At 44.8% G+C, this 27,630-nt stretch overlaps 2 protein-coding genes and 1 non-coding gene across 4 annotated transcripts; all 3 read left to right on the forward strand.

Moving 5' to 3' along the window:
* Positions 1 to 1,659: 1,659 nt before the first annotated feature.
* LOC119295519 (obtusifoliol 14-alpha demethylase) lies at positions 1,660 to 5,429 on the forward strand. Of its 2 annotated transcripts, XM_037573949.1 has the most exons (3): positions 1,660 to 1,809; positions 1,917 to 2,396; positions 4,134 to 5,429. In XM_037573949.1, the coding sequence occupies exons 2-3, from the start codon at positions 1,926 to 1,928 to the stop codon at positions 5,133 to 5,135; spliced, it is 1,473 nt and encodes a 490-aa protein (XP_037429846.1). In that variant the 5' UTR covers positions 1,660 to 1,809; positions 1,917 to 1,925; the 3' UTR covers positions 5,136 to 5,429. The 2 variants fall into 2 exon arrangements, with proteins under 2 accessions (XP_037429846.1, XP_037429845.1); XM_037573948.1 differs by having other exon boundaries at positions 1,685 to 2,396.
* A 9,324-nt stretch (positions 5,430 to 14,753) lies between these two features.
* On the forward strand, positions 14,754 to 26,744 carry LOC119295520 (cytochrome P450 714C3-like). The gene is made up of 5 exons (XM_037573950.1): positions 14,754 to 15,140; positions 21,220 to 21,446; positions 24,372 to 24,619; positions 25,496 to 25,904; positions 25,995 to 26,744. Exons 1-5 carry the CDS (start codon positions 14,795 to 14,797, stop codon positions 26,421 to 26,423), a joined length of 1,659 nt encoding a protein of 552 aa, XP_037429847.1. The 5' UTR covers positions 14,754 to 14,794; the 3' UTR covers positions 26,424 to 26,744.
* A 305-nt stretch (positions 26,745 to 27,049) lies between these two features.
* TRNAL-CAA lies at positions 27,050 to 27,133 on the forward strand. Its single transcript has one exon. It is a non-coding gene; the product is annotated as a tRNA-Leu (tRNA).
* Positions 27,134 to 27,630: the final 497 nt, after the last annotated feature.

Genomic DNA, 27,630 nt, shown 5'->3' on the forward strand with positions numbered 1-27,630 from the left:
CGTCCGAAGTTAGATGACGCTCAAATGGATGTATGTAGGTGCATTTTAGTGCTTGATACATCCATTTGTGCGTCAACTAATTCTGGACAGAAGAAGTATTTAAGAGGAAGTGTCCTAGGCGCCATCATCTCGTGGACCCTGTCTGAAAATCAAAACTAAGAGCATCTACAATCGGACTCCCCAAACTGACCGGGCGGACGTAGCACCACTGATCGGACATGAGAGAGAAGGAACAAGTTTACCCAACCGAACCCCTCAAAGCCTCCTTAAATGCCCAGGCTGTCCGTCACTCCTCATATTGGCCTCATATATGGGATGAGTATGAGGAGTGACCGGACGTGTCCGATCGATGATCCTACATCCGTTGCATAGGAAATTGGCCATCACGAAGCATCTTTTTTCCTTTCTTTATTATTTCTTCTCTCTCCTTCTCTATCAATCACATGCATGTGACCGGACGTATAGGAAAAAAATGAAGAACATGGCTGCACGGACGGACAAAAGAGTAAAAGGTGTGTTTCTAAGAGACTTTTTTGGGTGGGCTTTGGCGCCCTTTGCTGGGCTTTTTGGCTTACTAGGAACGAGTTCACCATTGTGGGTGTCTTTCCTAACAAACATGTTATTATTTTGTCTGGTGACTTTATTTATAAAATCGGCGTATGTATTTCCTCTAAAAAAAGACACATTCGAACACTGACCGGACGCGTCCGTGGGCGGGCAAAATTTAGCCAGTCCAGCTATAGATACCCAAAGGAGAAACAAGAACCTACTAGTAAGACTGAAAAATGAAAGGAGTGAGTCCACCCTTCTGGCTACCTATGAGGTCTCCACTCTCCACCCTTGTGGCTACCAGAAGATTATATCAAGATCAATATCGATGCCAGCTATGTGGAGACTATTAATGCGGCCAGTGCGGGGGTGGTTGTGAGGAACTCATCTGGCGAAGTTATTATATCTTCGTGGGACTTTTTGGGTCAGTGCTACAGCGTGAATGAAGCTGAGCTGCGTAATTGCCTGGCAGTTCTTTATATAGGTATTACTCTTCACCAGTCCATTATTTTAGAGACTGATTGTGCTTTTATCCGTTTTTTCCTTGCAAATAAGAATCTTGACAGGTTCTCGCTCGTTGATCTGAAGAAAGAAGCCTTGAGCATATCAAAGATGCTTAAGAATTTTAAAATTGCGAAAATTAATCGAAACGCCAATAAGGTGGCTCATGAAATTGCGAAGTTTAGCTTTATAAGCAAATCTAATGGGATTCTTCTTAATAGCGTCCCGCCTTGTGCGGCGAATTTTGTAATGAGCGATTGTAATAACATTATTAATTAATTAATGTATAGGGTTTTTTCAAAAAAAAAGATAGAGGAGGGAAACCTTGGGTGACGGCTAGTGCTAGGAGGAAAAGGCGACCGTGGACACAAGTAGAAGCGTCCAGTCCCCGCAACAGAGGATCCCGAGCACAACTGTCTTCTAGGTCCACCTGGGCGACTAGAAACAGCAGAGCATAGCAGACACGCAGAAGAGACAGCCATGTGGGGCCCGAGATACAGACTGGTGCGTGCATCCTTGATCCTTCATCCTCCTCCACCACCACTCCTCTCCTCCCCTGTTTCCGCTCCGCCCCCGGTAAACCCCATCCCGTCCCGATCCCACCACCACCCCTCCCCTCCCCTCCCCTCCCCGGAGGAATCTTTGCTCCCTCCCACTTATATAAACCCCTCTCCGCCACTCCACTCTCCCAGATCTACATCCTCCCTCCACCCCGTCTCGCCGGCCGCCCGGCCGCCCCCCAATCGTGCGTCGGACGAGGTGCGTACCCAGTGTGTCTTGTCTTCGATACAACCGAAGCTCCTCCCACCCTCTTCCATTTCTGTGATCTCTAACCCACGTGAACATCGCCGGCTGCTCCGGACCAGGCCACGGCGATGGATCTCCTAGCGGACGCCCAGCCCCAGTGGCTCCTCGCCGGCGCTGCGCTGCTGCTCGCCACCGTCGCCTTCCTCAGGATCCTCCTCGGCTCCGGCGGCGGCGGCAAGCGGCCGCCGCCGACGATCCCGGGGGCGCCCGTCGTGGGCGGGCTGCTGCGCTTCCTGCGGGGCCCCATCCCGCTCATCCGGGCCGAGTACGCCCGCCTCGGCCCCGTCTTCACCGTCCCCATCCTCACCCGCCGGATCACCTTCCTCATCGGCCCCGACGTCTCGGCGCACTTCTTCAAGAGCAACGAGTCCGACATGAGCCAGCAGGAGGTCTACCGCTTCAACGTCCCCACCTTCGGCCCCGGGGTCGTCTTCGACGTCGACTACCAGGTCAGGCAGGAGCAGTTCAGGTTCTTCACCGAGGCGCTCAGGGCCAACAAGCTCCGCAGCTACGTCGACCAGATGGTTGCCGAGGCCGAGGTGAGCTCTATTCTCTTCCTTCCTTCCCCTGTTCTGTACGTAATTCTCAAGTGAGATGCTTCTTCTTGGGTTTGAATGATTGTATCATAGTCAGAGGGGAGCACGACACTTCATATGTGACTTTGTATCCTTACTATGGAATGCACTAGCAAAGGAAGATGTAGAATATTTGGTGTGCCTAATTTGCCGATGCTTATGTTAATCAAAGATAAATATCAGTGGGGATTTTGATGATTCCAGTGGTCTGCTCGGTCACCAGTATTCGTTTGAATGCAAATATGCATTTCGCGTATGATCAGAGCTTAGAATAATGTGTTGCATGCACAGGTTTGATATATCTGGATTTCTGGATCAAAGGAAATATTTGGTAATACAATTGTAGCGAATCATGGCAAGAGAATTAATGTTTGCGGCAAGTTCTCTAATACAATAGTTGCACTGGAGTACCATAACTGAAGCTTGTTATTTCAGTACCTAGTTGCTTGTTTTGCAAGCATTTTTGTGTCCTGAAAGGTGATAATTTGATGCTATTTACTACTCCCTCCATTCCATATTAGTTGACGTTCAAATGGATGTATCTAGCACTGAAATGCGTCTATATACATCTGTTTGAGCGTCAACTAATATGGAATGGAGGGAGTATGATACTAGAATCATGTAGTGGCAACCATTTCTCTCTCTAGAAGTAGCATTTATCATAGTTTATCAATGTGGCGTGCTATGTTTGGTCCAATCTTGTCATCCTGCACAACCAACAATCGTTGTAACTTGTCCTGCAAAGTTGTATGTAAGTTTGCACTTTTGGTCAAAACCTTTTAAAAAGCTCCACTCAGACCTGCATTTATGGACTCCCTATGAACCTGTAGCTGAAACAGAACAAGGTTTATGTAGATGTAAGCATTAACATGAACAGCATGATTAATTATTATACTCCTGTACACATACTGCAGAATCTGACCTCCCTTGCAACTAGTTTCATAATACTGATTGTCACCCTTATTACATTGACAAGGTTTGCTATATAGCCTATGCTACTATATGACCAGTATGTTTTTTTTAGAAATCATTGTCATGCTAATAATAGAAAAATAGTTTGCACAAATAATGTGGATCATCTTTTCAATCAGTTGCTCCACATTTGATTTAACATTTGCAATTCTTCTGTCTAGTAGTAACACTATGCTACTCCCTCCGTTCACAAATATAAGATGTTCTAACTTTTTTGTGAATCGGATGTATATAGACACGTTTTAGTGTGTCTGTTCACTCATTTCAGTCTGTATGTAGTCCATATCGAAATATCCAAAACATCTTATATTTGTGAACGGAGGGATAGCATTTAATTAGTATGTCAAGATAAGTCATACTCCCTCCTTTCCTAAATATAAGTATTTTTAGAGCGGACTACATACGGAACAAAATGAGTGAGTCTACATTCTAAAATATGTCTATATACATCCGTATGTAGTCCTTGTTGAAATCTCTAAAAAGACATACTCCCTCCGTCCGAAAATACTTGTCATCAAAATGGATAAAAAGGGATGTATCTAGAACTAATATACATCTAGATAGATCCCCTTCTATTCATTTTGATGACAAGTATTTCCGGACGGAGGCAGTATTTAGGAACGGAGGGAGTATATGCTATTCAATTATTTTTGTTGTTGTATAGGTTTGTTTGTTCTGGTCATTTCTTTTGGGTGATTAATATCATTTGCAAACCCAACCCATCTGCAGGAGTACTTCTCGAAGTGGGGAGAAAGTGGCACTGTGGATCTGAAGTATGAATTGGAGCACCTCATCATACTGACTGCTAGCCGATGCTTGTTGGGAAGGGAGGTGCGAGAAAAGTTGTTTGATGATGTTTCTGCTCTCTTCCATGATCTTGACAATGGGATGCTGCCAATCAGTGTCATCTTTCCCTACCTCCCAATCCCTGCACACCGCCGCCGTGACCAGGCACGAACACGTTTGGCGGAGATCTTCGCCACTATCATCAAGTCCCGCAAGGCCTCTGGACAGTCTGAGGAAGACATGCTGCAATGCTTCATTGATTCCAAGTACAAGAATGGCCGCCAGACCACAGAAAGTGAGGTGACTGGGCTACTTATCGCAGCCCTGTTTGCTGGACAGCACACTAGCTCGATCACCTCAACCTGGACTGGGGCCTACCTGCTTAAGTTCCAGCAGTACTTTGCAGAGGCTGTTGAGGAGCAGAAGGAGGTCATGAAGAGGCATGGTGACAAGATCGATCATGACATCTTGGCAGAGATGGATGTCCTCTACCGGTGCATCAAGGAGGCGCTCCGGCTCCACCCGCCGCTGATCATGCTGCTTCGCCAATCACACTCTGACTTCAGCGTGACCACGAGGGAAGGCAAAGAGTTTGATATCCCCAAGGGCCACATCGTCGCAACATCTCCTGCCTTCGCTAACAGGCTCCCCCATATATTCAAGAACCCGGACTCGTATGACCCTGACCGGTTTGCAGCTGGGAGGGAGGAGGACAAGGTTGCGGGTGCCTTCTCGTACATCTCCTTTGGGGGTGGCAGGCACGGGTGCCTCGGTGAGCCCTTCGCGTACCTGCAGATCAAGGCAATATGGACACACCTGCTGAGGAACTTTGAGTTCGAGCTGGTCTCACCATTCCCGGAGAACGACTGGAATGCGATGGTCGTCGGCATCAAGGGTGAGGTGATGGTCAACTACAAGCGGCGGAAGCTCATCGTCGACAACTAGAGAGTGGGTGGTCCCATAGGGGGTGTTTGCTTCTGTATTTGTTCCATTTAAGTTTTGTTGTCCGCACGCCAACCTGTAGGGTATCTATCTTCACCATTGTTTAGGGTACTGTGATTTGCTTCCAGTGATTATTTAGACGTGTAGCATCTGAGTGTTGTTTCTCTCTCCTTTCATCTTTGCTGCTGTCCATTCTCTTAGACGGGTTCAGACATAAAATGTGAACAGACAACCCTATGTAAGGAACACAACAGCTGTGACTGAGTTCATTCAAAATGCAGTTCTTGCTTTTGCTCACTGGAATGGTTTCTTGTGAAGAGAATTATCTTCTGTGGGTTTAGTAATCCAGGGGGGAAATGCATGCCGACAATCATCAGAAAAACCTTGAACATCGCTACGAAGGGAAACTCATAAGATCGTATACCAAATAGAAGAAACGAACCTTTACTTTGCACCGTCTCAGCTTCTTATTCACCAGCACAAAAAAGTGAGAACATCTTCGCTGGATTTTTTTGCTGCTTTGTAAATGTGTGTACAGTATGGCCTGAAACCCTGCCTGTGAATATACTCCCACATAGACCTAACAGAAAACTTTCCAGATTTTCCAAAAGCCAAGACACTTGATCCGACTGATGGGTCAGCTGAATTCATCTCCATTCTCTCCAACTTTAAAGTTCTTCTCGAAATAGGCTTTCAACCAACATGTCAACGAGCAGCAAGTCACCAAGATAAAATTGTCGCACAAGCACACCCAACTTTAATGTTCTTCATAATAGAAGTCAAGAAACTTGAGAATGCTACTCCCTCCATTCACAAATATAAGATGTTCCAACTTTTTTCTAAATCGGATGTATATAAACACGTTTTACTGTATTTGTTCAATCATTTCAGTCCGTATGTAGCCCATATTGAAATCCAAAACATCTTATATTTGTGAATGAAGTACATTCTAAATTTTCGCTGAAAATTGCATCTACTCACTGAAAATGTTTTAAAGATGAAAGAAAGTAACTTCAGTGGTTCATTAAAATAACTTGCAATCATGGCAAAAACTAAGTGTGATACCATAACCAACATGTACTTTTCTACTGTTCTGTTCAGGTAGATGCTTGTTACTTTGAGATCTCCCCATCAAGATGAGTCAGCGAACCTGGCCTTAATCTGAGAGCAGATACTATTCCCCAAGAATAGGATGACATCCAAAAACTGAGGTGTTGATTTGATGGAGTCTTCCATTTCTTGTGAAATACTACATCCGTCCTGGTTTACTAGTCCCTCTCATATTTTAGGTCATATTTTGACCATGATTTTGACTAATAAAATATAAATTATACATAGCAAAAATAATAGCATTGAAAATTACATTCAAATACGAATATAACAATATAATTTTTGGTGACATGACTATTTTGGGGTCAAAATTTGACCCAAAATACAATGGGGCCTAGTAAACCTAGACGGAGGTAGTACCTGATTATTTCTGACCTAGTGGCGATCCCTGTGCCAAAAAGGCCAAAGCTGGGGTTGCGGTTGCTGAAGTGTGTTTGTTCTAAACTTATCTTACAAAATGCCCGTGGCAAAATGGCCACAAACACATGGAAAAGTTGATTAGTCAAAAGGTAAAATACGCAATAGTTAGACAAACGAGATTATCATAATATGTCAGGATAAGTGAGAAAACCTCTGGGTTTTTCGAGACAAAACCACCCATCCCAAGGCCCTGTGTCGTCTAGCCCTAGGTGACATTGGTGGGGACCCTAATTGCGCCACCACTGCCCCCTCACCTGCACCTTTTCCCTCGCCGCCGCCAGTAGCCACCATCGGGCAAAGCCCATGCGGTGATGGCGGTGGCAAGGCTTTCTCCTGAGGCGTGGCGCTCGGCCCTATGGAAATTTGGTGGAGCCTTCGTGGGTCTTCAATGGCACATTGGCGGCACGGGTAGTGCTTCGATGGTAGTGGGCACGGAGTCAGCTGGTTGTGGGGGTGCGCGCCGCGATCGCAACCTGGCTGGCTTGTAGGTCGGTGGAGGCGTGGTTGTGTTGTAGTGTGTGGATGTGGGGGCGGCCAGATCTGGCCTCCCCATGTTCGGCAGCTGTGGCGGCGGCAAGGCGGGCGGCATGGTTATGGTCCAGTGGTCTCCAACAAGGGCAGTGGATGGCTGAGTGCAACTCTCATTCGCTTGGGAGGCACGCCATTGTTGGTGGGTGTTTCGACGGTGACTCACAACGTGTCACGTTTGCGCGTTGACAAGGTGGATCTCGGCCAGCTTGATCATGTGATGTCTGGCTTCCCGCGTTGGTTCCCAGCCGGTGTGATGGGAGGAGTGCATGTTCTTTAGCTTGTTTGGCTCCGGACTCCTACTTGTCATCCATTGACATGGGTATAGGCGGTGGAGCGCTCAATTGAGCCGACAGTGGTGGTGCGTGCAACTTTGCCATCAGGTTTCACACGCCATGCTACCCATGCATCCCGCCCACACGACATATAGTCTCTAGTGGATATCCATTGTGTTTTGGTGATGGTCGGGGTGTGCCTCAAATAGGCGCAGGTGTTAGCATGTTCAATGTTGTCTGCGTTGGCAGATCTGGCGTCTCAGCAAATGCCCGATGTGTGGAGTTCACTCTGATCTGTGTTTCCATTGCTGATCAAGACATTACAGCATGACTTCTCTTGCAAGTTGGTGGCGGCAACCCAGGGCACTTCGTCTATGGTGGTGCTCTTCGAGTACCAGGTCTCAATTTTCGAGGTGAAAACCCTATGTCTCAGTTCTTCTAGTATTGTAGTTTCAGTTTACACTCTCTTGTTGAAGGCACGCCATGGAGCTTATTCGATCTTTCTCTTCTAGGTGAAAACCCACAATCTGGCCTATGTGATTGGTTCAGTCGACGGCGTTCATGCACCGTCTCCTTGCTGAAAGGCATTGTTGTTGGGGAACCTTGTCGTCGTCCAGGTATTGTCAATAGGGGCGGTAGCAGTTTGATGCTATGTTGCAGCCCGGAACCTTATCGGTCCTTTTTTCTTCCTTTTTCTTGTTTGCCATGTGCATCCTTTGTCGTGCAGAGGTCGAGTATGTACTCATTGTGTTTGTATCCACTTGATGCGACATCATGAGTCAATAAAGTACGGCCTTTGTCAAAAAAAACTATCATAATAAACCACGGTGCGAGATGGAGCCTAAGGCAGGCATGAAATGCTCCAGCCAGTAGTAATTACCTATATTAGACTTGGGAGCTGCCTGTCGGTGCCATATTAAACTGTATCGACCGTGCACTTAACTCATATACCATTGGTACATTATTTAGAGAGCACCCCACCACACAGGTAAACACCAGACACCACCTACTCCCACTGAGCATCTCTTCCTGCAGATGCCCTCCTGCAAGATGCAAAACAACTAACCAGACCATTCTTCTCCCAATATATACCTCCTTCTTCACCTCTATCTCATCACCCCTGGTCTCTTCCCTGGCTCCTATATCTACCGCATGTCGGTCTTGCTAGATCTAGCTTTTCTGAACACCACAACTCACTGCTAAATATGTCACATATTGATTGGTCATGTTCTTCATCGTGTCCTAGATCTCAAGTATGTGCTTTTAGACTTCTGCGGGGCTTACGAAAGCAAAAGAGTGGGATTAGCTTGGTGTTATTTTCTTGATTTACTGATGCAAGTGGTAGGCTCATTCCTGATCTGAAGCTTTGTTTTGCTCCCTTCTAGATAGGAGAGCATGGGTTAATTGCATGCGATATGGGCATGCGTGCATAGCCCACATGTGTTTGTCGATGTGTCTCCATCTACCTTTACTTTCCATAGTGATTTGATGATAGGTTCATGGGATGTGTTTGTATTGCTTGGATCGATCTTGCATCAATCTCAGTATATAAGCCTATTGTTGTTTCTTTCTCTCTTGGGCTTTTCGCCATGCGTTTGTGTCGATCTGAAGTTCTGAACATGAGATTAGGGTTTTCGACTTTAATTGGAGTTCTTCTGCAAGATTAAGAGCTGAGTACTGATTGACTTGCGGCGCGGTGTTTTCCCAGTGACCTCTCCTTTAGAATCTTTGATTGAAATGTTCAGATCATGATCAACATACCCTGGTACACTTTCTGCAAGACCTACATCTGTTTTGAATACCATCTCCTGTGGAAATTAGTAGTGCACAATTTCTTTGAGCGGACGAATTAAGGTAGCTTCATGCTACAATCTATTATCTTTAGTGGATTTTATTATCTGGCAACTTAAGCCAACTGGTTCCTGCTGAGTAGAAATTAGGCTAGCTGATGTTTGTCAATTATATCTATTTATTCTAATTTTCATGTATTCATATATAGCTTATTCTAATTCATTCCTCCACAAACGGAATCTTAACTTGATTGTGCCCTTTGTTTGAAGTCATTTATTAGCCGGTTGTTCTGTTATTTCTTGGGGAAACCCATTTTCCTTCAAGATTTCCAATTCTGGTGCATGTTTATCAAGGACACCAAGTTAATTATTTGTAGCTAGCTTGTGTAGATAGATATCTTATTTCCTTAATTATTTTCTATTAAACAGTGGCCATCCAAGACTGTTAACCAGCTGATGTAAAAAAAAGGCACCTGATTTCATCAGTACATGCATAACCATGTTGTTAACCTTCTAAGCCTATCTAATGGTATAATGCGATTTTTCCTGGGGAAAAATCTTCTGTCTACCCGTACGGATGGCTATATCTCTCTTTAGATGCAGTCTTTCCCTCTCGAACACTCTGTGTAGACGCAGTTATATATATAGCACCATCAATATTACTTGCAGTTCTCCATCTGATCTGAAAGGTCTTATATTAATTTACAGAGGGGGTACAAATTACTTACTGTTTGTTGTATTAGTTGTTGAGCCATTAGCTAGTTTTTTGTTGGAAAAATGCAGGAGTAGCAGCAGCAGGATGAGGATGATGATGATGATGATGATGAGGATGTATTAGTTTGAGGGAGCTCACTTCAGTCCACTCATGGGAGGTAGCGGGGATTGAACGAGCTGCCGACTCATTCACTCGAGCACACAGTAGATATGAGACTAGTCCAGGGCTTACCAGTATGTTACAATATTTACTGTGCGAATGAGCGAATGCAGCGGGAGATTGTTCTCTCTTTCCTCCTCCATGCTTGGACTGAAGGGAGCTCCCTCATCTCTCATCAGCTTCATCAGGAATATGAACAGACCGTCAACAATAATCCAGATTCTGGTACTACTTCCCCACGCGTGAATTTTATTTTCCAAACATTCAGCTAAGATCGCTGTTCTAATGGCCGAGCCTTTTTCTTGTGCTGGCTTTGATGATCAATTCAGAGGCTTTACTAATCATGCATGCATGGGCTGTTAATTAAATCATAATTTCTCACCAGCATATTGCAAGGGTTGTCTTAGGGCTTAATTAGGTCATCATCGTGCGCCTTACCTAGCTCTTTAGAATACACAGGCTACGGTGTGTAGAAAATATGCATAGCTAGGGTCATAGGCTTTCCATTAAGGTCAACACAGAACCTTAAATTATCCTCCAACAAAGCAAGCACAAAGATACTTGGAACTTGTCATGCCTCCCGGCTTTGTGATCTCCACCATCATTTTATATTCTCCTACTTGCATATCTAGGTGTGTCCTGTTGGCAGAAAGTTACCTAAATAATCAATACTCACTAGTTATTACTAATGCCTAAGTTTTTGTTTGAAATTTATACAAGAGCAACAATGTGGTTATTATGTTTCTTCTAATCAACCGCAGCACATATCTTGTTCTAATTTTCTTAAGAAGAAAATGAGATCACTGCAAGCATGTTAGTGGCCACCAGAATATCGGACACACGGATGCACTTAGCATTACGACTAGCAACATCTTACACCATCAACATATTGCAGGTTTAACAGAGGGAGGGGGAGGAACTGACCTGACAATACATGTTTGGGTATCTGCAAATTCAGGGCAATAATAGCCTTTTCACATGCTGGTGTGGTGATGGTGGCCTGGAAGAAAGGAAGCCCTTAAAAGGAGAGATCAAGCTAGCTAGCACTGATGCTCCCCTCATGCCACGGCGTATTGTATATGCCCTCCAAGTACAGCAGCAAGTGCGTCTGCTGCTCTACTTTTGATATACTCCTCTATGCTGCCCTTCCCCAGGTGTTTCCTCTCCCATCTATGGTCTGATGTTAAAGTACAATATGTTCAGGCATCGCAGCGCGTGCCCCCGTAATTAACTAGTGCCATATGTTCTGATGTCGCAGTACAATTCAGCTCTTTCTTTATGCCTGCACATGAAATCTTAGACCTATCAATGGCCGACCTCCACTTTCTCCAAGAGCATATATAGTGCCATCGTCCTTCCTGCAGAGAAGATGAGCGTGATCAAGGCATCAAGCTTGTACCATCAAATGTTGCCTTGTTCTGGAAGAATTTACAGATCAATGTCTATCTGTCTAGATTTGGAACATGCTAGATATCTCAGAACTCCTGTTCATGCATAACAATATGGCGCATGAGTTTATCTATCTTCCGGTAACTTCCTCCATCAGGCAGCCAGAAACGCTTGCATACCCATGGACACTGGGACCGATTAGAGGGGTTCAAATCACTGCTGAATCGCACAAACCCCCTTTATTGGCAGTAGTATTCTCAAGTAGTGGCAGTTCATCAAGCACAGGAGCTATGATCTCATCATTCTGCGTATTGGCAATCATCTGCAATAATACTATGCCGAACCCACTGCACTGCCACCGGTCACATGCTTCAGAAAAGGGCCTGTAAACGGTACAACAAAATCAATAACCACTGGTCATCCTACACTGTAACGTTATCACCCCAAGCGTGTACACATCATTACTGGGACACTACGTCTAGTAGAGAAAGAAAAAATATAGCATGGAGAATTCATCTACTAACGAAAAGAAAGATCCTACAGTACTTCTTTATCACTTGGTTGTCAATTTGCAGATACACTGACCTGAAAATCACTGAAGATAGTCACATACTCATATGAACACATGTATCTGTACCCGGGTGGTCTTCTTTGTTTTGCTGTTAAGGGTTAGAAGTAGACAAGTAGACTAATATAAGACTTTTTAGAGGGAGTAGTAGATAAAATATTATTGACTGGACCTAACTCAATTCAGTCATCAAACACTCTTTCTAAGGCGAAACTTGCCTATTTTACCAATTAAACACTCTTCTATGGCGATTAATACCTATTTTACTAATTAAATGCTCTTTTATGGCCAAAGTCACGCCTAACTCTAAATGAAAGTCTCAACAAAAATGAACTATACTAGGTGTGTAAAGACAACAAAAATGGTTACCCTAATTCGTTCATTCAGTAAAGTTGTAGGAGTTGGGAGTTCATATGGACAATACGCAGCTTACACAACATAATTTGACATGCTATACATAACATAGGGCCGTCAACACAAAAAATTACCATTCTTATTGTGGATTCATCATTCGCCCTCTGATAGCTACATTGTGATATTTCTCAAAAAAGAAAAAGGATAGCTACATTGACACAAAATGACGCCCATCTAAATAGGGCTGGACTAACGAGCTACTCGGCTCGTTAAGACTCGGCTCGTTAAGGTTCGTGATCGTTAAAGCTCGGATTGTTAAGCTTGTTAAGGATAATGAGCTAAATATAAAGATTGGCTCGGTTTGTTATAAATACATCAGTAAACAAGATACAACACATGCATATAATTACAAAATCATGCTACTACCGAGATTAACGAGTAGCTCATGAAACTCGCAATCTTGATCGTTTCACTCGTTAGTGTTAATGAGCAAAAATTGATGCTCGCCTCGGTTCATTAAGAAAACGAGCCGAGCTCAAACGAGTCGAGCAGTCGAGCGCTCATTAGACTCATCGAGCTTCGATCTTTTTGTCCAGCCCTACATCTAAACGCGCATTTGAGAAAAAATGTTATGGCCACATTGTCACGGTGCTAATCCATTTGCTAGATGAGATGGAATTTGAATTAAGAGTGCCATGGCGAATTCCAGCGACAAGACCTAGCCGTTTTCGCAGTCAGAAAACGTAACCATACAAATTAACCTGGGCCGCGAGTGCCCAAGGGGGGGAGAAGTGAGAAGAGAAGATTACTACGACCATGGTGGCACGGTCGTGCCCGGAGGCGACGGAGGTGGCAGGCGAGCCGCGCGGGCCCCCCTCGCCCGACGGCTGGTGGGCGGCGGTGTGGGGAGGCGTAGCCGCAGGAGTGACAGCAGCGCAGCAGGCGCGGCCGCGCGCGAGAGAGAGGCACGATGGTGGGCCCGGCCGAGCCATCTCAGTGGCAATGGGCTGAGATTTCTCGAGTAGGCCCACTCTCGCTACGCTGCTTCTCCAAGCCCCCCAAACCCCATTCTACTGCTACCGCTCACTCCGTCCGCCCTAAAGAAAAAAAAAAAACTCCGTCCGTCGTCGCGTTCCTCCGCTTCATCTGCGATTCCCATTCCTCATCGACGTCGCCGTTCCTAGTTGCTCCCGCCGATTCTCAGAGATTCTCACAGCATTCGATGTTTTTAGTATCTGCAAGAGGTTGGATTAATCCCCAATTCTTCTTCTCGCCGGCGCGCTGTGCTGGCAATTAACGCGACGGATCAGTCGGCGGTCTAGCAGCGACGAGCTCCGCCGGCACCTCCGGTCAACCAGGTGTTCGCTCCCTAGTTTGCACATGACCTTTTGCCGTGGGTAACGAGGTTGCTTCCGCTATTCGTAGGGAGGTGATTACCAGGACAGGAGAAGACGGCGAAGGAAGGCCGAGATCCAGGGCCGCGAGTGTTGAATCCATTGGGGCCTCATTCCCACAACCAGGAGCTCTGGTCAACTCAGCTATGCATGGTCATGAAGCAGATGTTGGTTCTCCCACGACGGCTGGTTTTATCCATTCTGTCGTAAGCGAAATCGAACTGAACATCAGTTTTGGCAACTACGGTGGGGACTTGGATGCTTCTCCAAGTCTCCATAGCGGGTCATTATTCAACATGACACTGCACAACCAAATGAACACATGTATACCAGTATGATGTGCGGTTGGGAGGAGCCTGATTTCGATGAAGCAGTCGGTGCCAATCGCAGAGCATGCAGCGCCTGCAGCAAGGTTTCATCTGTGGAACAGAACGTGATTGCTGCCGGTGTCGTCTCTGTAAAAAGGCTGATACAGGGTTTCTGAACTTATCTGAGTTGTTACCGGATTCGGTCCACCTATTTTCCCCCACCACTTTACACAGTTCAACAGAGGCTGAGCTGCATCATCATCAATGAACTCTTACTCTCAAATCTATTTATGTGCTTTCTTTTGTTCTTGCCTTGAGGTTTTTTCCATCTGATAACTTAGCCTGCAAGGGAACATTGTTGTAGGTAATAATGTTTTTTTTTCCTTATCATCTGGTGACCAGGTATGAATTTTTCTCCTTTGTTTAAAATTATGCTTTGCTTCGCTAACGGAGAACCTATCAATCAACATATACGCCACATGTATATTACTAAAAAGTCAACTGGGCAGAATACTGTCAGTAGATGCCAAGACCTGAAAGCAAGATAATAAAGAATCAAAAACTGGACAAGACAAAATAGCATTCATATCCTCGAGTTCTAAAACCGATGAGAATCAAGTGGATTGCATAATGCACTATGTAGTAGTTGGACATGAACAAGGTAGCCACTTATCGTATATATTATTTGACAAGCAGTCTCCCCTCTCTCCCCTACTCTGTCTGTCTCATGGAGAAACTTCATCTGCTAGCTCTGCTTCTTCCCATACTTCTTGGGTTACCTCTGTTGTACATCTGTGACATACTATGGCTGAGGCCAGAGAGGATAAGAAAGAAGCTGAGGAAGCAGGGTGTAAGGGGTCCCAGGCCTACTTTGTTCTATGGCAACACCCAGGAGATGAAGAGAATCCGACAAGAGGCTGTTTCTGCGCAGAAGCAAGACACCAGTAACTACATATCCACCCTCTTCCCTCACTTCCTTATCTGGAGGGAAACATATGGTATGTGGTCAAAAGCTCCATCCATGCATGAATTTTTTCTGCAGTAAAACCACACCCTTTTGTTCGGTCTTTTTTAACAGTACACATGTTCTTTGCTTTGAGTTCATCTCTAGTATGTTATTGATTAGATTGCGCATGGATGTTTTTATTCTTGTGACATGGGACTATAAGATCACACAGTTTATATTCTACAGTTTGTTGAGGTGACAAATCAATCTTTCCAGTATTCGGCATGACAGTGCCACAAAGCCTACAACACTATCTTGTACTCCATATCGTCTCTGTTTCTGTTTCTATTTATGCTTTGTAAACTTCATTAATGTAACGCATCCACCCTAGCAACCGTATCGTTCAAATGATAAAGCTACATTATACTCAGTTACATGTTTTGCACTGTGTCGTGTTGCTCATAGTTGGTGGCAAACAACATCCTTATCAACCTTAGTTGGGTATGTAGGATGGTCTCAGTAGTTAGCTCATAGATCTTTTTGTCCTGTCCCATGAAGATGCTGTTCAAATATGCCTTAAAAAAATGTGTGATCAGTAGTTAGCTTGTTGCTTAAAAATGCTGGGAAAAAAATATTTATATGTTGTTTCATTTCATATCATAAGACCATGTATTTCTAGCCAATTTATACACTAAGGAAATTTAGTCTAGTCGGAACTGTATTGTACGAAAACAATTGCCAAATATCTAACATAGATTTAATGGTAGGAACATGTACCCTGCCAGGACTGGGACGTAAGCAGTAAGGGAAGGAGGGGGCTGGGTGAGGCGATGAGCGGCCGCGCCGGCAGTTGGGCGCCATCGCGGGAGAGGAGGGTGGCGGCAGCGGCGCAAGGGCAGAGGGCGGCTAGGGTTCCGGCTCCTCTGGGAGCCGGGCAATAGAGATAATATTCTTATTGCTTAATTCCAAAAAGAGTCTTACAGCCTATATTTATAACCTAGACAACTTGCATAAGAATTAACCTAAGATAACTTGCATAAGAATTAACCAAAGATAACTTGTGGGCTAAGATGCCCGGTGGGCCTAGCTAAACCGGCCATAACACTTCTCCCCGCCTGCACAAACAGCTCGTCCTCAAGCTGTAAGGTGGGGAAGCGCTTGCGGAACTCCTCGAGGCGATCAGCCAGCGTCCAACACCTTCTCGACAGCTGGGGCGGCCAGGTCAGCGGCGACGGCGTCCTTCGGAATGTAGTCTGCAACCTCCAGGTAGAAGAGTCGCGGGCAGGCATGGCCGGGCGTGTAGGGCTCGTTGCAGTTGAAGCACAACCCTTGGCGGCGATGCTCGAGGAGCTCGGCTGGGGTGAGCCGGCAGAACGGGCGTCCCGCGGTCGCAGTGAGGGGTGCCGCAGAAGCCTGCGCAGGCCGACCCTGCGCGGAATCCGGCCCGGGTCGCGACCCAGCGGTCCGGAACGGTGATTCCTGCTGGATGGCCACCGCGCGTTCGAACGCGCGGGCGTAGTACATGGCCGACTGGAGATCCTGGGGTCCCCGAAGCTCCACGTCCACGCGGATGTGATCCGGAAGGCCACCGACAAAGAGGTCGGCCCGCTGCTGCGCCGTCACACCCGACGCATGGCATGCCAAGGCCTGGAGACGGTCGGCGTAGTCCTGCACCGTGGAGGTGAAGGGAAGGCGGCCGAGCTCCGCCAGGCGGCTCCCGGAACCGGGGGCCCAAAGCGGAGGAGGTAGAGCTCGCGGAAGCGCTCCCAAGTAGGCATGGCGCCCTCGTCCTGCTCGAGAGCGTAGTACCATGTCTGTGCGGCGCTGCGGAGGTGATAAGAGGCGAGCCAGGTACGGTCCGAGGCGAGGGTGCGCTGCCCGCGAAAGAACTGGTCGCACTGGTTGAGCCAGTTGAGGGGGTCCTCCGTGCCGTCATACGTGGCGAAGTCGAGCTTGGCGAACCGCGGCGGTGTCGGTGTCGGGCCGCCGTGCCGCACGGTCTCAGAGGAGCGGAACTGCAAGGCGGGGGGCGCCTGGTCGGAGTACTCCGGGTGGTGGCCGACGGAGCCGGATGGCCGGTCGAAGAGCGGGAACGGAGTCGGCTCGGTGGTCGCCGTGGTGTAGATCGGTGATGGCGAAGACCCAGCTGCCCACGCTGGAAGTGGCGACGGGGAGGGCGGGAACTGGACCTGATGAAGCGGGAGGCCGGTCGGTGAGGGTGCCCCCGAGCTAGGCAGGGGCGGCGCCGGTGGTTGTAGCGTCGGTGGCGGGGGGTGGGCGGGGGCGTCGGTGGCCGCGGGGGAGGGTGGCTGCAAGTACTACCGAGGGGCCGCGACCGACGTGGACCCGTCGGGGTGTCCCGCCTGGAACGGCAGCAGCGGCTGCCCGGTGCAAGTCGGCGCGGAGAACGGCTGCAGCGGTCCGGTGGCCGCCGCCTGTGGCATCTGCTGTAGCGGCCAGGGGCCTGATGACGGCGTCGGCGCCAAAGGCCAGAGGGGCGCCGCGGCAGCCGGAGGGCCGCCTTGCGGAGCCGCCTGGAACGGCAACATCCAAGGGGCGCCGTACGGGGAGACGCCCTGTGGCGGCCACGGCGTGTGGCCGTAGGCGGCAACTGGCGCCGTCGGCAGGGGCATGTAGGGTCCGGCCGCGTACTGCTGCTGCTGCAGGTGAAGGCTCTGGACGGTGGTGACGAGGTCCCGCAGGGTGGCCATGACCTGCTCCGGTGTGAGGACAACGGACGGCGGTGGCGCAGAGGGAATCGGGGATGGTGGCGCGGGCGGGGCCGCGGTGGAGACGTGGCCTGCCAGCGTGGTTGTCCCGACGGCGGATGTCGGCAGCGCGGTGAGGGGCGGTGCCGTCGTCATCGGCGCGGTGAGGGGCGGCGCCTCGTCATCGGCGCGGTGGAGCCGCTGGAAAACACCGGCGGTGGTGGTGGCAGCGACATGATCGGAACTTGGTCTCTGATTACCAAATTGGTAGGAACTGGTACCCTGCCAGGCCTGGGACGTAAGCAGTAAGGGAAGGAGGGGGCTGGGTGAGGCAATGAGCGGCCGCGCCGGCGGTTGGGCGCCGTCGCGGGAGAGGAGGGTGGCGGCAACGGCGCAAGGGCAGAGGGCGGCTAGGGTTCCGGCTCCTCTGGGAACCGGGCAATAGAGATAATATTCTTATGGACTAACAACTAACCTCGCATCAAAAATAAGCACATGCACGCCCACGTATGCACCTGTACATGCAGACTACTTTTTTGCCAAAAATATTTAGTAAGCATGCATGCAAAGTAATAAAAGAAGATGATGTCATCAAAAGATTCTCTCCATTTCGAAATTTCAAAATGATTTGTAGCTTAAACCGTTGCTCCGATGAAAAAACCGTTTTCACATGAAAGATTCGTTACGACGAGACCTTCGAAACTAGATCTCATGTTGGTATGTTTCGACGACTTTATCAGGCTCATGCTAAGTAAGTTATCACGTCTCTGGTTCATAAGTTATCATCTTGTTTATATAGAAATTACCGGGGCATAAAACTGGTCAACCAACCTTCGGCCCACGTGCAAATAAACTAGAGGACATAATAGCCGATATCATCCCAGATTTCCCCTAATTTTAGAACTTCAAAATGTTTTGTAACTCAAACCATCGGTCCGATTAAAAACTCATGTTCACATGAAAGATTTGTCGTGACGAGATCTTTAAACTAGATCCCATATTGATATGTTTCGATGTTTTTTTTTGTAATAAGTTATAAGGCCCAAGCTAAGTAAGTTATCATGTTTCTAATAACTAAGTTACCATCTTGTTTATATAGATATTACCGGGGCATAAAAATGGTCCTCCAACCTTCTCCCCATGTGCAAATGAATTAAAGGACAGAGTAGCAAATGTCATCCTAGATTTCCCTATATTCCGAAACTTCAAAATGTTTTGTACCTCAAATAGCTGATCCGATCGAAAAACAATTTTCAGATAAAAGAACGTCATGACGAGAGCTTCAAAACTAGATCCCATGTTGATATATTCTGATGACTTTTTTGGATCAGAAGTTACCACTTCTGGGCTAAGTGTTACCATGTTGTTTACACATATATTACTGCGGCATAAACCTGGTTTCTCTAACCTTCTTATCAGGTCGGGTTAAAGTTACCACGGTGTTTATGTGAGTTATCATGTGTACGATGCGTATAGTACCAAACTATTTACACGAAAGTTATTGGGGTATGTTTTTAAACAACCCCGTCACCAAAGTTATAAGGATCGAGTCACATAATTTATCAGGTCTGCGATGTGCGAGTAACCATGCTATTCACACAAAAAGTTATCGGGGGATATTTCATCAACCCCTCCCCCTCCCCCGTGCCAAAGTTATCAGGTCTGCGATGTGAGTTACCATGCTATTCACGTAAAAGTTACTAGGGGGTATTTCATCAACCACCCCTACCCCCCCTACCGGCACCAAAGTTACCAGGAGCGGGGTAATTAAGGTATCAGGTCTGCGATGTGTAATTTACCACGATATTCACATAGAAGTTATCGGGGGTATATTTCATCAACCACCCCTACCCCTCATCGGGCGCCAAAGTTACCAGCGGGTACATAAGTTATCGGGTCTGCGATGTGTAAGTTACCATGCTACTCACACAAAAGTTACCGGGGGTATATTTTATCACCCCGCCCCCGCCCCACCGCGTGCTCGAAAATTACCACGGGGTGTACATAAGTTATCATGTCTTCAGAACGCAAAGAATATCATGTTATTTGCATAGAAGTTATCGTGGTATATTTTGACAACTCCCCCCCCCCCATCTCCACACCCGCCGCCAAAGCTACCGGGACAAAAGTTACCGATGTTCGTAAGTTGGTTTTCAACAATCTGTCCCCTTGGGACAAAAGTTACCGATGTTCATATGTTGCTTATCAACTCCGTGGTGTGTAATTTACCATGTTATTTACATAGAAGTAATCGGGGGTATGTTTTTTCAACATTTTTTTATCGGGTCAAAGTCACCATGGTGTTTATGCGTCAATTACCAGCTTTGTGATGTGTATATTACCGTGTCACTTACACAAAAGTTGTCGAAGATATGTTTTCAATAACTTTTTTCCGGGTCAAAAGTTATCGTGGTGTTTGTGCATGGGTTATCACTCTGTCGTGCATAATTTATCATGCTATTTATATAAAAGTTAACGGGGAGTCGTACAAAGGCTACGGAAGTAAAGAATGTTCGAATACCGGTGAAATGAACCAGCAAGGTTGCTAGTTCGTCGATTCACTATTCGATATGTAAAATAATCTATTGAGGTGTTAAAAAAATCGAACACTTAATCAACTTCTTTATGTGACAACATAGTGGAGGACAAGCATGTTTCCGTTCAATTAGCCAAGAAAAGGTTACCTTGTTGATTTTTCACTCTCAAGATTATGTTATTGTTTGCCTTTTATCCATTTGATTCAAGGAATCAAGCATTAATTGCGGCATTAAAATGACACTAAAAATGGGACGACTGCATGGCTGTGCATGGCCTAACGAAGTTCGGAAGATAATGCTTCGAAATTAATTCCTGAATCAATGCATGAAACGCTAAACCACATCTGAGGAAAAAAAATATTCCTCTAATTGTGCTGACGTGGATCGGTGATTAAATAGGTCAAGTAGTATGACTCTCCATTATTTTCCAGAAGTTGTTGACGGTTGAGTTGGTCGCTTGGTAGATTCAATTTGCTGGACAGCGGAGTTCGAATCGCGGGATTAGTGTGTTACTTTTCTCGCCCGCGCGAATCGCGAACTGTTTTTTTGGACCGTGCGATACGGATCGGACGGGGACAGAGTCGTTCGGATCTGTACCTAAAATTAGGACGGCAGGAAAATAGCTTTGTCGTATTCTTATTTCTTAATTCCAAAAAGAATCTTACAGCCTATATTTATAACCTAAACAACTTGCATAAGAATTAACCTAAGATAATTTGTGGGCTAAGATGCCCGGTGGGCCTAGCTAAACCAGCCATAACATTTAATATACAACTATTTGGTTTATGTCAATGGTATTCATAATACTAATACTTATTCATGCTGCGTTCCTTATATTGGTCCATTCTTCTCACGACAATGCTATTGGATTGTGAAATTGCAATAGGCTCGGTATTCCTCTACTCAACAGGGGCTGTGGAGATTCTGTTTGTTTCTGACCCTGGCATGGTCAAGGACATGAGCCACTGTACATCATCTGAACTTGGGAAGCCTATTTATATTCAGAAGTCTCGCAAACCGCTCTTTGGCGACGGCATCTTGGTATCAAATGGTGATATATGGGCCTATCAAAGGAAGGTCATTGCACCAGAGTTCTTCATGGAGAAGATTAAGGTACTGTGAGATGCTTAAGATAATGCTTAAATATGGAAGCATAAAATGTTCTTGATTTAAAAAACTCCTATTTTTTATTTATTTTTTGCCTTTTTTTATCATATCCGTTTTTGTTTTCTCGTCTTTAAATTAATTCGGGATTTCAAAATTTTAAAAGATTGTGAGTTTTGCTTTTTTTTGAGAAATCATAAAATTTCTGTGAATTCAGAAAATGGTCGGGAAATCAAAATGTTTGCAATTTTTAGAAAATTGTTTGCATGTCATAAAGAAATTCTCGATTTCTAAAAATATGTTCATGAAATAAAATAATGTTCATGATTCTTAGAAAATGCTTGTGTATTCAACACGCTTTTCTGGAAAAAATGACCATGAAATTTTAGAAAAGGATCAAAAAAATTCAAACAGATCCATTGAAACAGATATGTAAATAACGAACAAAACAAACCATAGATCCGGAGAAGTTATTTTATTATTTTATTTAGTTCGTCGCACATCGGGTAAAAAAAGGATTTATGTGTTCTTTACAACGTTGATCCCCAAAACAATGACACATTTTTCAATGGGTTAGTTTTTGTAAGCTATATGAAATGACTAAATGTCTAATTTATTTCCATACATATCTATGTTTATTGTGGTATTATAGTTTTACAGATCATGAAAAACACCACGACGCTAGCTAAAGTCGAGACACATCATTCATTATTCTACCTTAGGCAAGATCTATCAATACAGTTTGCTCAGCCAAAAAACATTTTGTTGTGACGCCTTAGGAAATAAAGTCGTCATGAGACCATCACATTTTCAGTTTTTGAAATGACTTTTTAAAAGTCTCTTATCTCATCATGACATGATTTTGATGTACTTTATGAAGTGATATTTTAAAAGTCTGTATCTCATCCTTGCATAATTTGCATAATCTGATTTATTTTTCTCCCGTGGCAACGCACGGGCCTATTTGCTAGTATTTATAACCTAGACAACTTGCATAAGAATTAACCTAAGATAACTTGTGGGCTAAGATGCCCGGTGGGCCTAGCTAAACCAGCCATAACATTTAATATACAACTATTTGGTTTATGTCAATGGTATTATAATACTAATACTTATTCATGCTGCGTTCCTTATATTGGTCCATTCTTCTCACGACAATGCTATTGGATTGTGAAATTGCAATAGGCTCGGTATTCCTCTACTCAACAGGGGCTGTGGAGATTCTGTTTGTTTCTGACCCTGGCATGGTCAAGGACATGAGCCACTGTACATCATCTGAACTTGGGAAGCCTATTTATATTCAGAAGTCTCGCAAACCGCTCTTTGGCGACGGCATCTTGGTATCAAATGGTGATATATGGGCCTATCAAAGGAAGGTCATTGCACCAGAGTTCTTCATGGAGAAGATTAAGGTACTGTGAGATGCTTAAGATAATGCTTAAATATGGAAGCATAAAATGTTCTTGATTTAAAAAACTCCTATTTTTTATTTATTTTTTGCCTTTTTTTATCATATCCGTTTTTGTTTTCTCGTCTTTAAATTAATTCGGGATTTCAAAATTTTAAAAGATTGTGAGTTTTGCTTTTTTTTGAGAAATCATAAAATTTCTGTGAATTCAGAAAATGGTCGGGAAATCAAAATGTTTGCAATTTTTAGAAAATTGTTTGCATGTCATAAAGAAATTCTCGATTTCTAAAAATATGTTCATGAAATAAAATAATGTTCATGATTCTTAGAAAATGCTTGTGTATTCAACACGCTTTTCTGGAAAAAATGACCATGAAATTTTAGAAAAGGATCAAAAAAATTCAAACAGATCCATTGAAACAGATATGTAAATAACGAACAAAACAAACCATAGATCCGGAGAAGTTATTTTATTATTTTATTTAGTTCGTCGCACATCGGGTAAAAAAAGGATTTATGTGTTCTTTACAACGTTGATCCCCAAAACAATGACACATTTTTCAATGGGTTAGTTTTTGTAAGCTATATGAAATGACTAAATGTCTAATTTATTTCCATACATATCTATGTTTATTGTGGTATTATAGTTTTACAGATCATGAAAAACACCACGACGCTAGCTAAAGTCGAGACACATCATTCATTATTCTACCTTAGGCAAGATCTATCAATACAGTTTGCTCAGCCAAAAAACATTTTGTTGTGACGCCTTAGGAAATAAAGTCGTCATGAGACCATCACATTTTCAGTTTTTGAAATGACTTTTTAAAAGTCTCTTATCTCATCATGACATGATTTTGATGTACTTTATGAAGTGATATTTTAAAAGTCTGTATCTCATCCTTGCATAATTTGCATAATCTGATTTATTTTTCTCCCGTGGCAACGCACGGGCCTATTTGCTAGTATTTATAACCTAGACAACTTGCATAAGAATTAACCTAAGATAACTTGTGGGCTAAGATGCCCGGTGGGCCTAGCTAAACCAGCCATAACATTTAATATACAACTATTTGGTTTATGTCAATGGTATTCATAATACTAATACTTATTCATGCTGCGTTCCTTATATTGGTCCATTCTTCTCACGACAATGCTATTGGATTGTGAAATTGCAATAGGCTCGGTATTCCTCTACTCAACAGGGGCTGTGGAGATTCTGTTTGTTTCTGACCCTGGCATGGTCAAGGACATGAGCCACTGTACATCATCTGAACTTGGGAAGCCTATTTATATTCAGAAGTCTCGCAAACCGCTCTTTGGCGACGGCATCTTGGTATCAAATGGTGATATATGGGCCTATCAAAGGAAGGTCATTGCACCAGAGTTCTTCATGGAGAAGATTAAGGTACTGTGAGATGCTTAAGATAATGCTTAAATATGGATCAAAATACTAAGAACATGATCCAGCCTTATAGTTAAATTTCTGCAAAAAGTCATTATAATTACAGGAATGATGTTTGCAGATCATGATAGAACTAATAGTGGAGGCTTCTGTCCCACCGCTAGAAGCATGGGAGAGCATGCTTGATGACGCAGGAGGAAGTAGAGAGATAGATGTGGATGGTTATTTGCGGAATTTTTCGGCAGACGTAATCGCTAGGGCATGTTTTGGCAGCGATTTCACAACAGGGGAAGAAATATTCTACAAGCTCAGGCAGCTTCAGAAGGCGATTTCTCAGCAAGATACACTTGTTGGATTATCTGCAGTGTGGTAAGTATATAATATCTACCATAATGAAAAAAGGAAAGAAAAAAAAGGTGAAATGTGATTCTTCACCTGCATATTTGACTATTTGTGCATGAATATCTGTTCAGAAGTCTTTCAACAGATTTGGGTAAACAAGGTTCATTCTCATTCATTAGACAGGAACCGCTGAAATTGTGATGTAAATATCCGAATGTTCTTTTTTTCAAAATAGTCTGGTGGTTCAAATTTAGATGATGTTTTGCCATAGGGCAAAGTCTTGTCATAAAATTAAGAGTAAGTTCCACAGTTCACCCGCTAGTTGCGATCTTGTGAGCTGTGACAAAGTTATTTTATTTAAAAAATCTGGCTACATTTTACTCCTTAGCTGTGACCTTTGTGACGGCTTTTAGACTTTTACCCTATTTACTTGACAAGACAGTTGACTAGGCAGATAACTCAGGTTCGTATTCGCTAGGAGCGTATTCAGATATGGGATAGGAGCAGTGTGGTGCAGCTAACAGCACCTGTGCAGCAAAATTTGACTCAATTTCACAGAATTTGACTGAATTGCAAGGAATTTTTTTTCATAAGCTGTCAGTCAGCTGCGAAGTCTGTTGAATCATAGATGGGCTTTGGGCCCATATAAACAATAATTCATGGTTGATCTCTAAGGCCCATGTGGGGTGCATGACATGGTGGGGAATTTAATACCATACTGCAGGGGAGATGACTTTGCAGTTTGGCAAAAATAATAAATAAAATAGGATAAAGGATTCACAATGTCACAACTTAGGGGTAAAATGTGGCAAGATTTTTTAAGTAGGATAAAAGTTGTCACAGCTCACAACTAGGGGTAGAAGGTGAAACTTATTTTCATAATTTATATTGTGTTGATTACAGGAAGGTTTTGCCAACCAAGGCCAACCGAGAGATACAAAAGCTGGAGCAAGAAGTTCGGTTACTCATCCTCGATGCCGCAAAGGAACACAGCCGTGAAAGCAGCATCAGCAACAACGACGACAATGGCAACAATTGCATAGAGACTAAACATAATGGCTTTCTGCGCTCAATTGTCAACAGCTCTCGCCATTGCCCGGCCAGCTACAATGGCAGCGCCGAGGACTACATCGTCGACAACTGCAAGAACATCTACTTTGCCGGGCACGAGACTGCAGCTGTCACCACCACCTGGTGCCTGATGTTACTGGCCACGCACCCGGTGTGGCAGGACCATGCCCGCGCCGAGGCTCTAGAGGTGTGCCGGGGATGCACAAAGCTCGACGTCGACGTCCTCCGGCGACTGAAAACAGTGAGAAAGCATCCCTTCCGTTATGCATCGATCAGTCTTGAAGAAACAGGCACGCCATTGGCATTATTAACCATTACATCCTCTTTCCAGATCACCATGGTGATCCAGGAGACTCTCCGGCTGTACCCTCCGGCGTCACTGATCGTGCGCGAGGCGCTGACGGACTTCAAGCTTGGCGCCCTTGACGTCCCGCGGGGAACCATCGTCCAGACCGCCATCGCGATGCTGCACCTCGACAAGGATGTCTGGGGCCAGGACGCCGGCGAGTTCCGGCCGGACAGGTTCACGAACGGTGCCGCGGCGGCGTGCGAGCCGTCGCACATGTACCTGCCGTTCGGGCACGGGCCCAGGATTTGCGCGGGGCAGAACCTGGCGATGGTGGAGCTCAAGGTGGTGCTCGTTCGCCTGCTGAGCAAGTTCGCCTTCTCGCCGTCGCCGGGGTACCGGCACGCCCCGCTGTTCCGGCTAACTATCGAGCCTGGGTTCGGCATGCCTCTTGTCGTCACAAAGCTTCCATGATCTCTCAGTGCCATTTGTGGCGAGAATGTACCGCGCCTGTTGATGAAAACAATGACGCCGCCACGTGTTTGTAACTGGCAAAGCATGCTTTCGTCAGTTGGTACTTTCTGCCGCTCAAGATTCAGTAACTTGAGACGCATTGTAAAAACAAGGCCAATAAAATAATTTTGTGTTCCCTGAAGACTGAAGTAGGTGTGTTCTACGCATGTAAAATAATTTTCTCTTGCCAATAGTCTTGTTGGTCCCTTGCAGCTGTGATCGATACTCTGTGCACTCGTGTCATGTTCTTAAAAAATAAGGCTCCCCGTTGATTTTCAGGAAGCTCTATTTTGTTGATTTCTGCGGGTAAATTTATGGTGATACAGTACTACCTATTGTATCGGCCAGGCTGATCATGCCTTTGGGGATGAAGGATGGCCGGAAGTTCAATCTTTCCTTTTCTCCTTTTAGAATGATAGTTGGAGGGTTTTTTTTTTTTTTGAAATAATGATGGTTGGAAGTTGATTGTGATGTGAGTCTACATCAGAAAACTGCAATGCTCACTGTGTAAAGACGTGAAGAAGAATCAATGAGCCAGGTAATAGGTACATGGATAAATAGCTTATTGTTTGTTAAACAACAGCAACGTCAGAATGGCCGAGTGGTCTAAGGCGCCAGACTCAAGTTCTGGTCCTCTTACGAGGGCGTGGGTTCAAACCCCACTTCTGACATCACAATTTTGCTCTTTTTTTCCTGCTATATTCTTTTTTCTTTTTTATAAAGATGATTTTTTCCATTTCTTTTCAAGCCAGGGATTGCCAATCCCTTCCCTTGCAGTTTGTTTTGCCCTTTTTTCTCTTGCTATATATATATATATATAGGGAAAATCCATCTACCACCCGGTGCTAGTTACCCCACATGTCTCATATACTACCATGTGGTACTATATATATTATTTTATTATTTTAAATATGTTCATATACTATATCTAAGATATTTCAAAGCAAGTTACATGAAAAAATTGCATATGAGCCCATAGTTTTTGTTATATTTGTAAATATATATATATATATATAGGACAAATGTTTCCTACAAGCAGTGGTAGTTACCACCACTTATGTTTTGTATGTTGTATGTAGTATCTGTCGAAACCGAGAGTATGTACGTGTAGTATGTAATATATAACAATGATTAGGTAGTATATGTACAAATTTTTAGGTAGTATGTA

The sequence above is a fragment of the Triticum dicoccoides genome, chromosome 4B (assembly GCF_002162155.2).
Source record: "Triticum dicoccoides isolate Atlit2015 ecotype Zavitan chromosome 4B, WEW_v2.0, whole genome shotgun sequence".
Lineage (NCBI taxonomy): Eukaryota > Viridiplantae > Streptophyta > Magnoliopsida > Poales > Poaceae > Triticum > Triticum dicoccoides.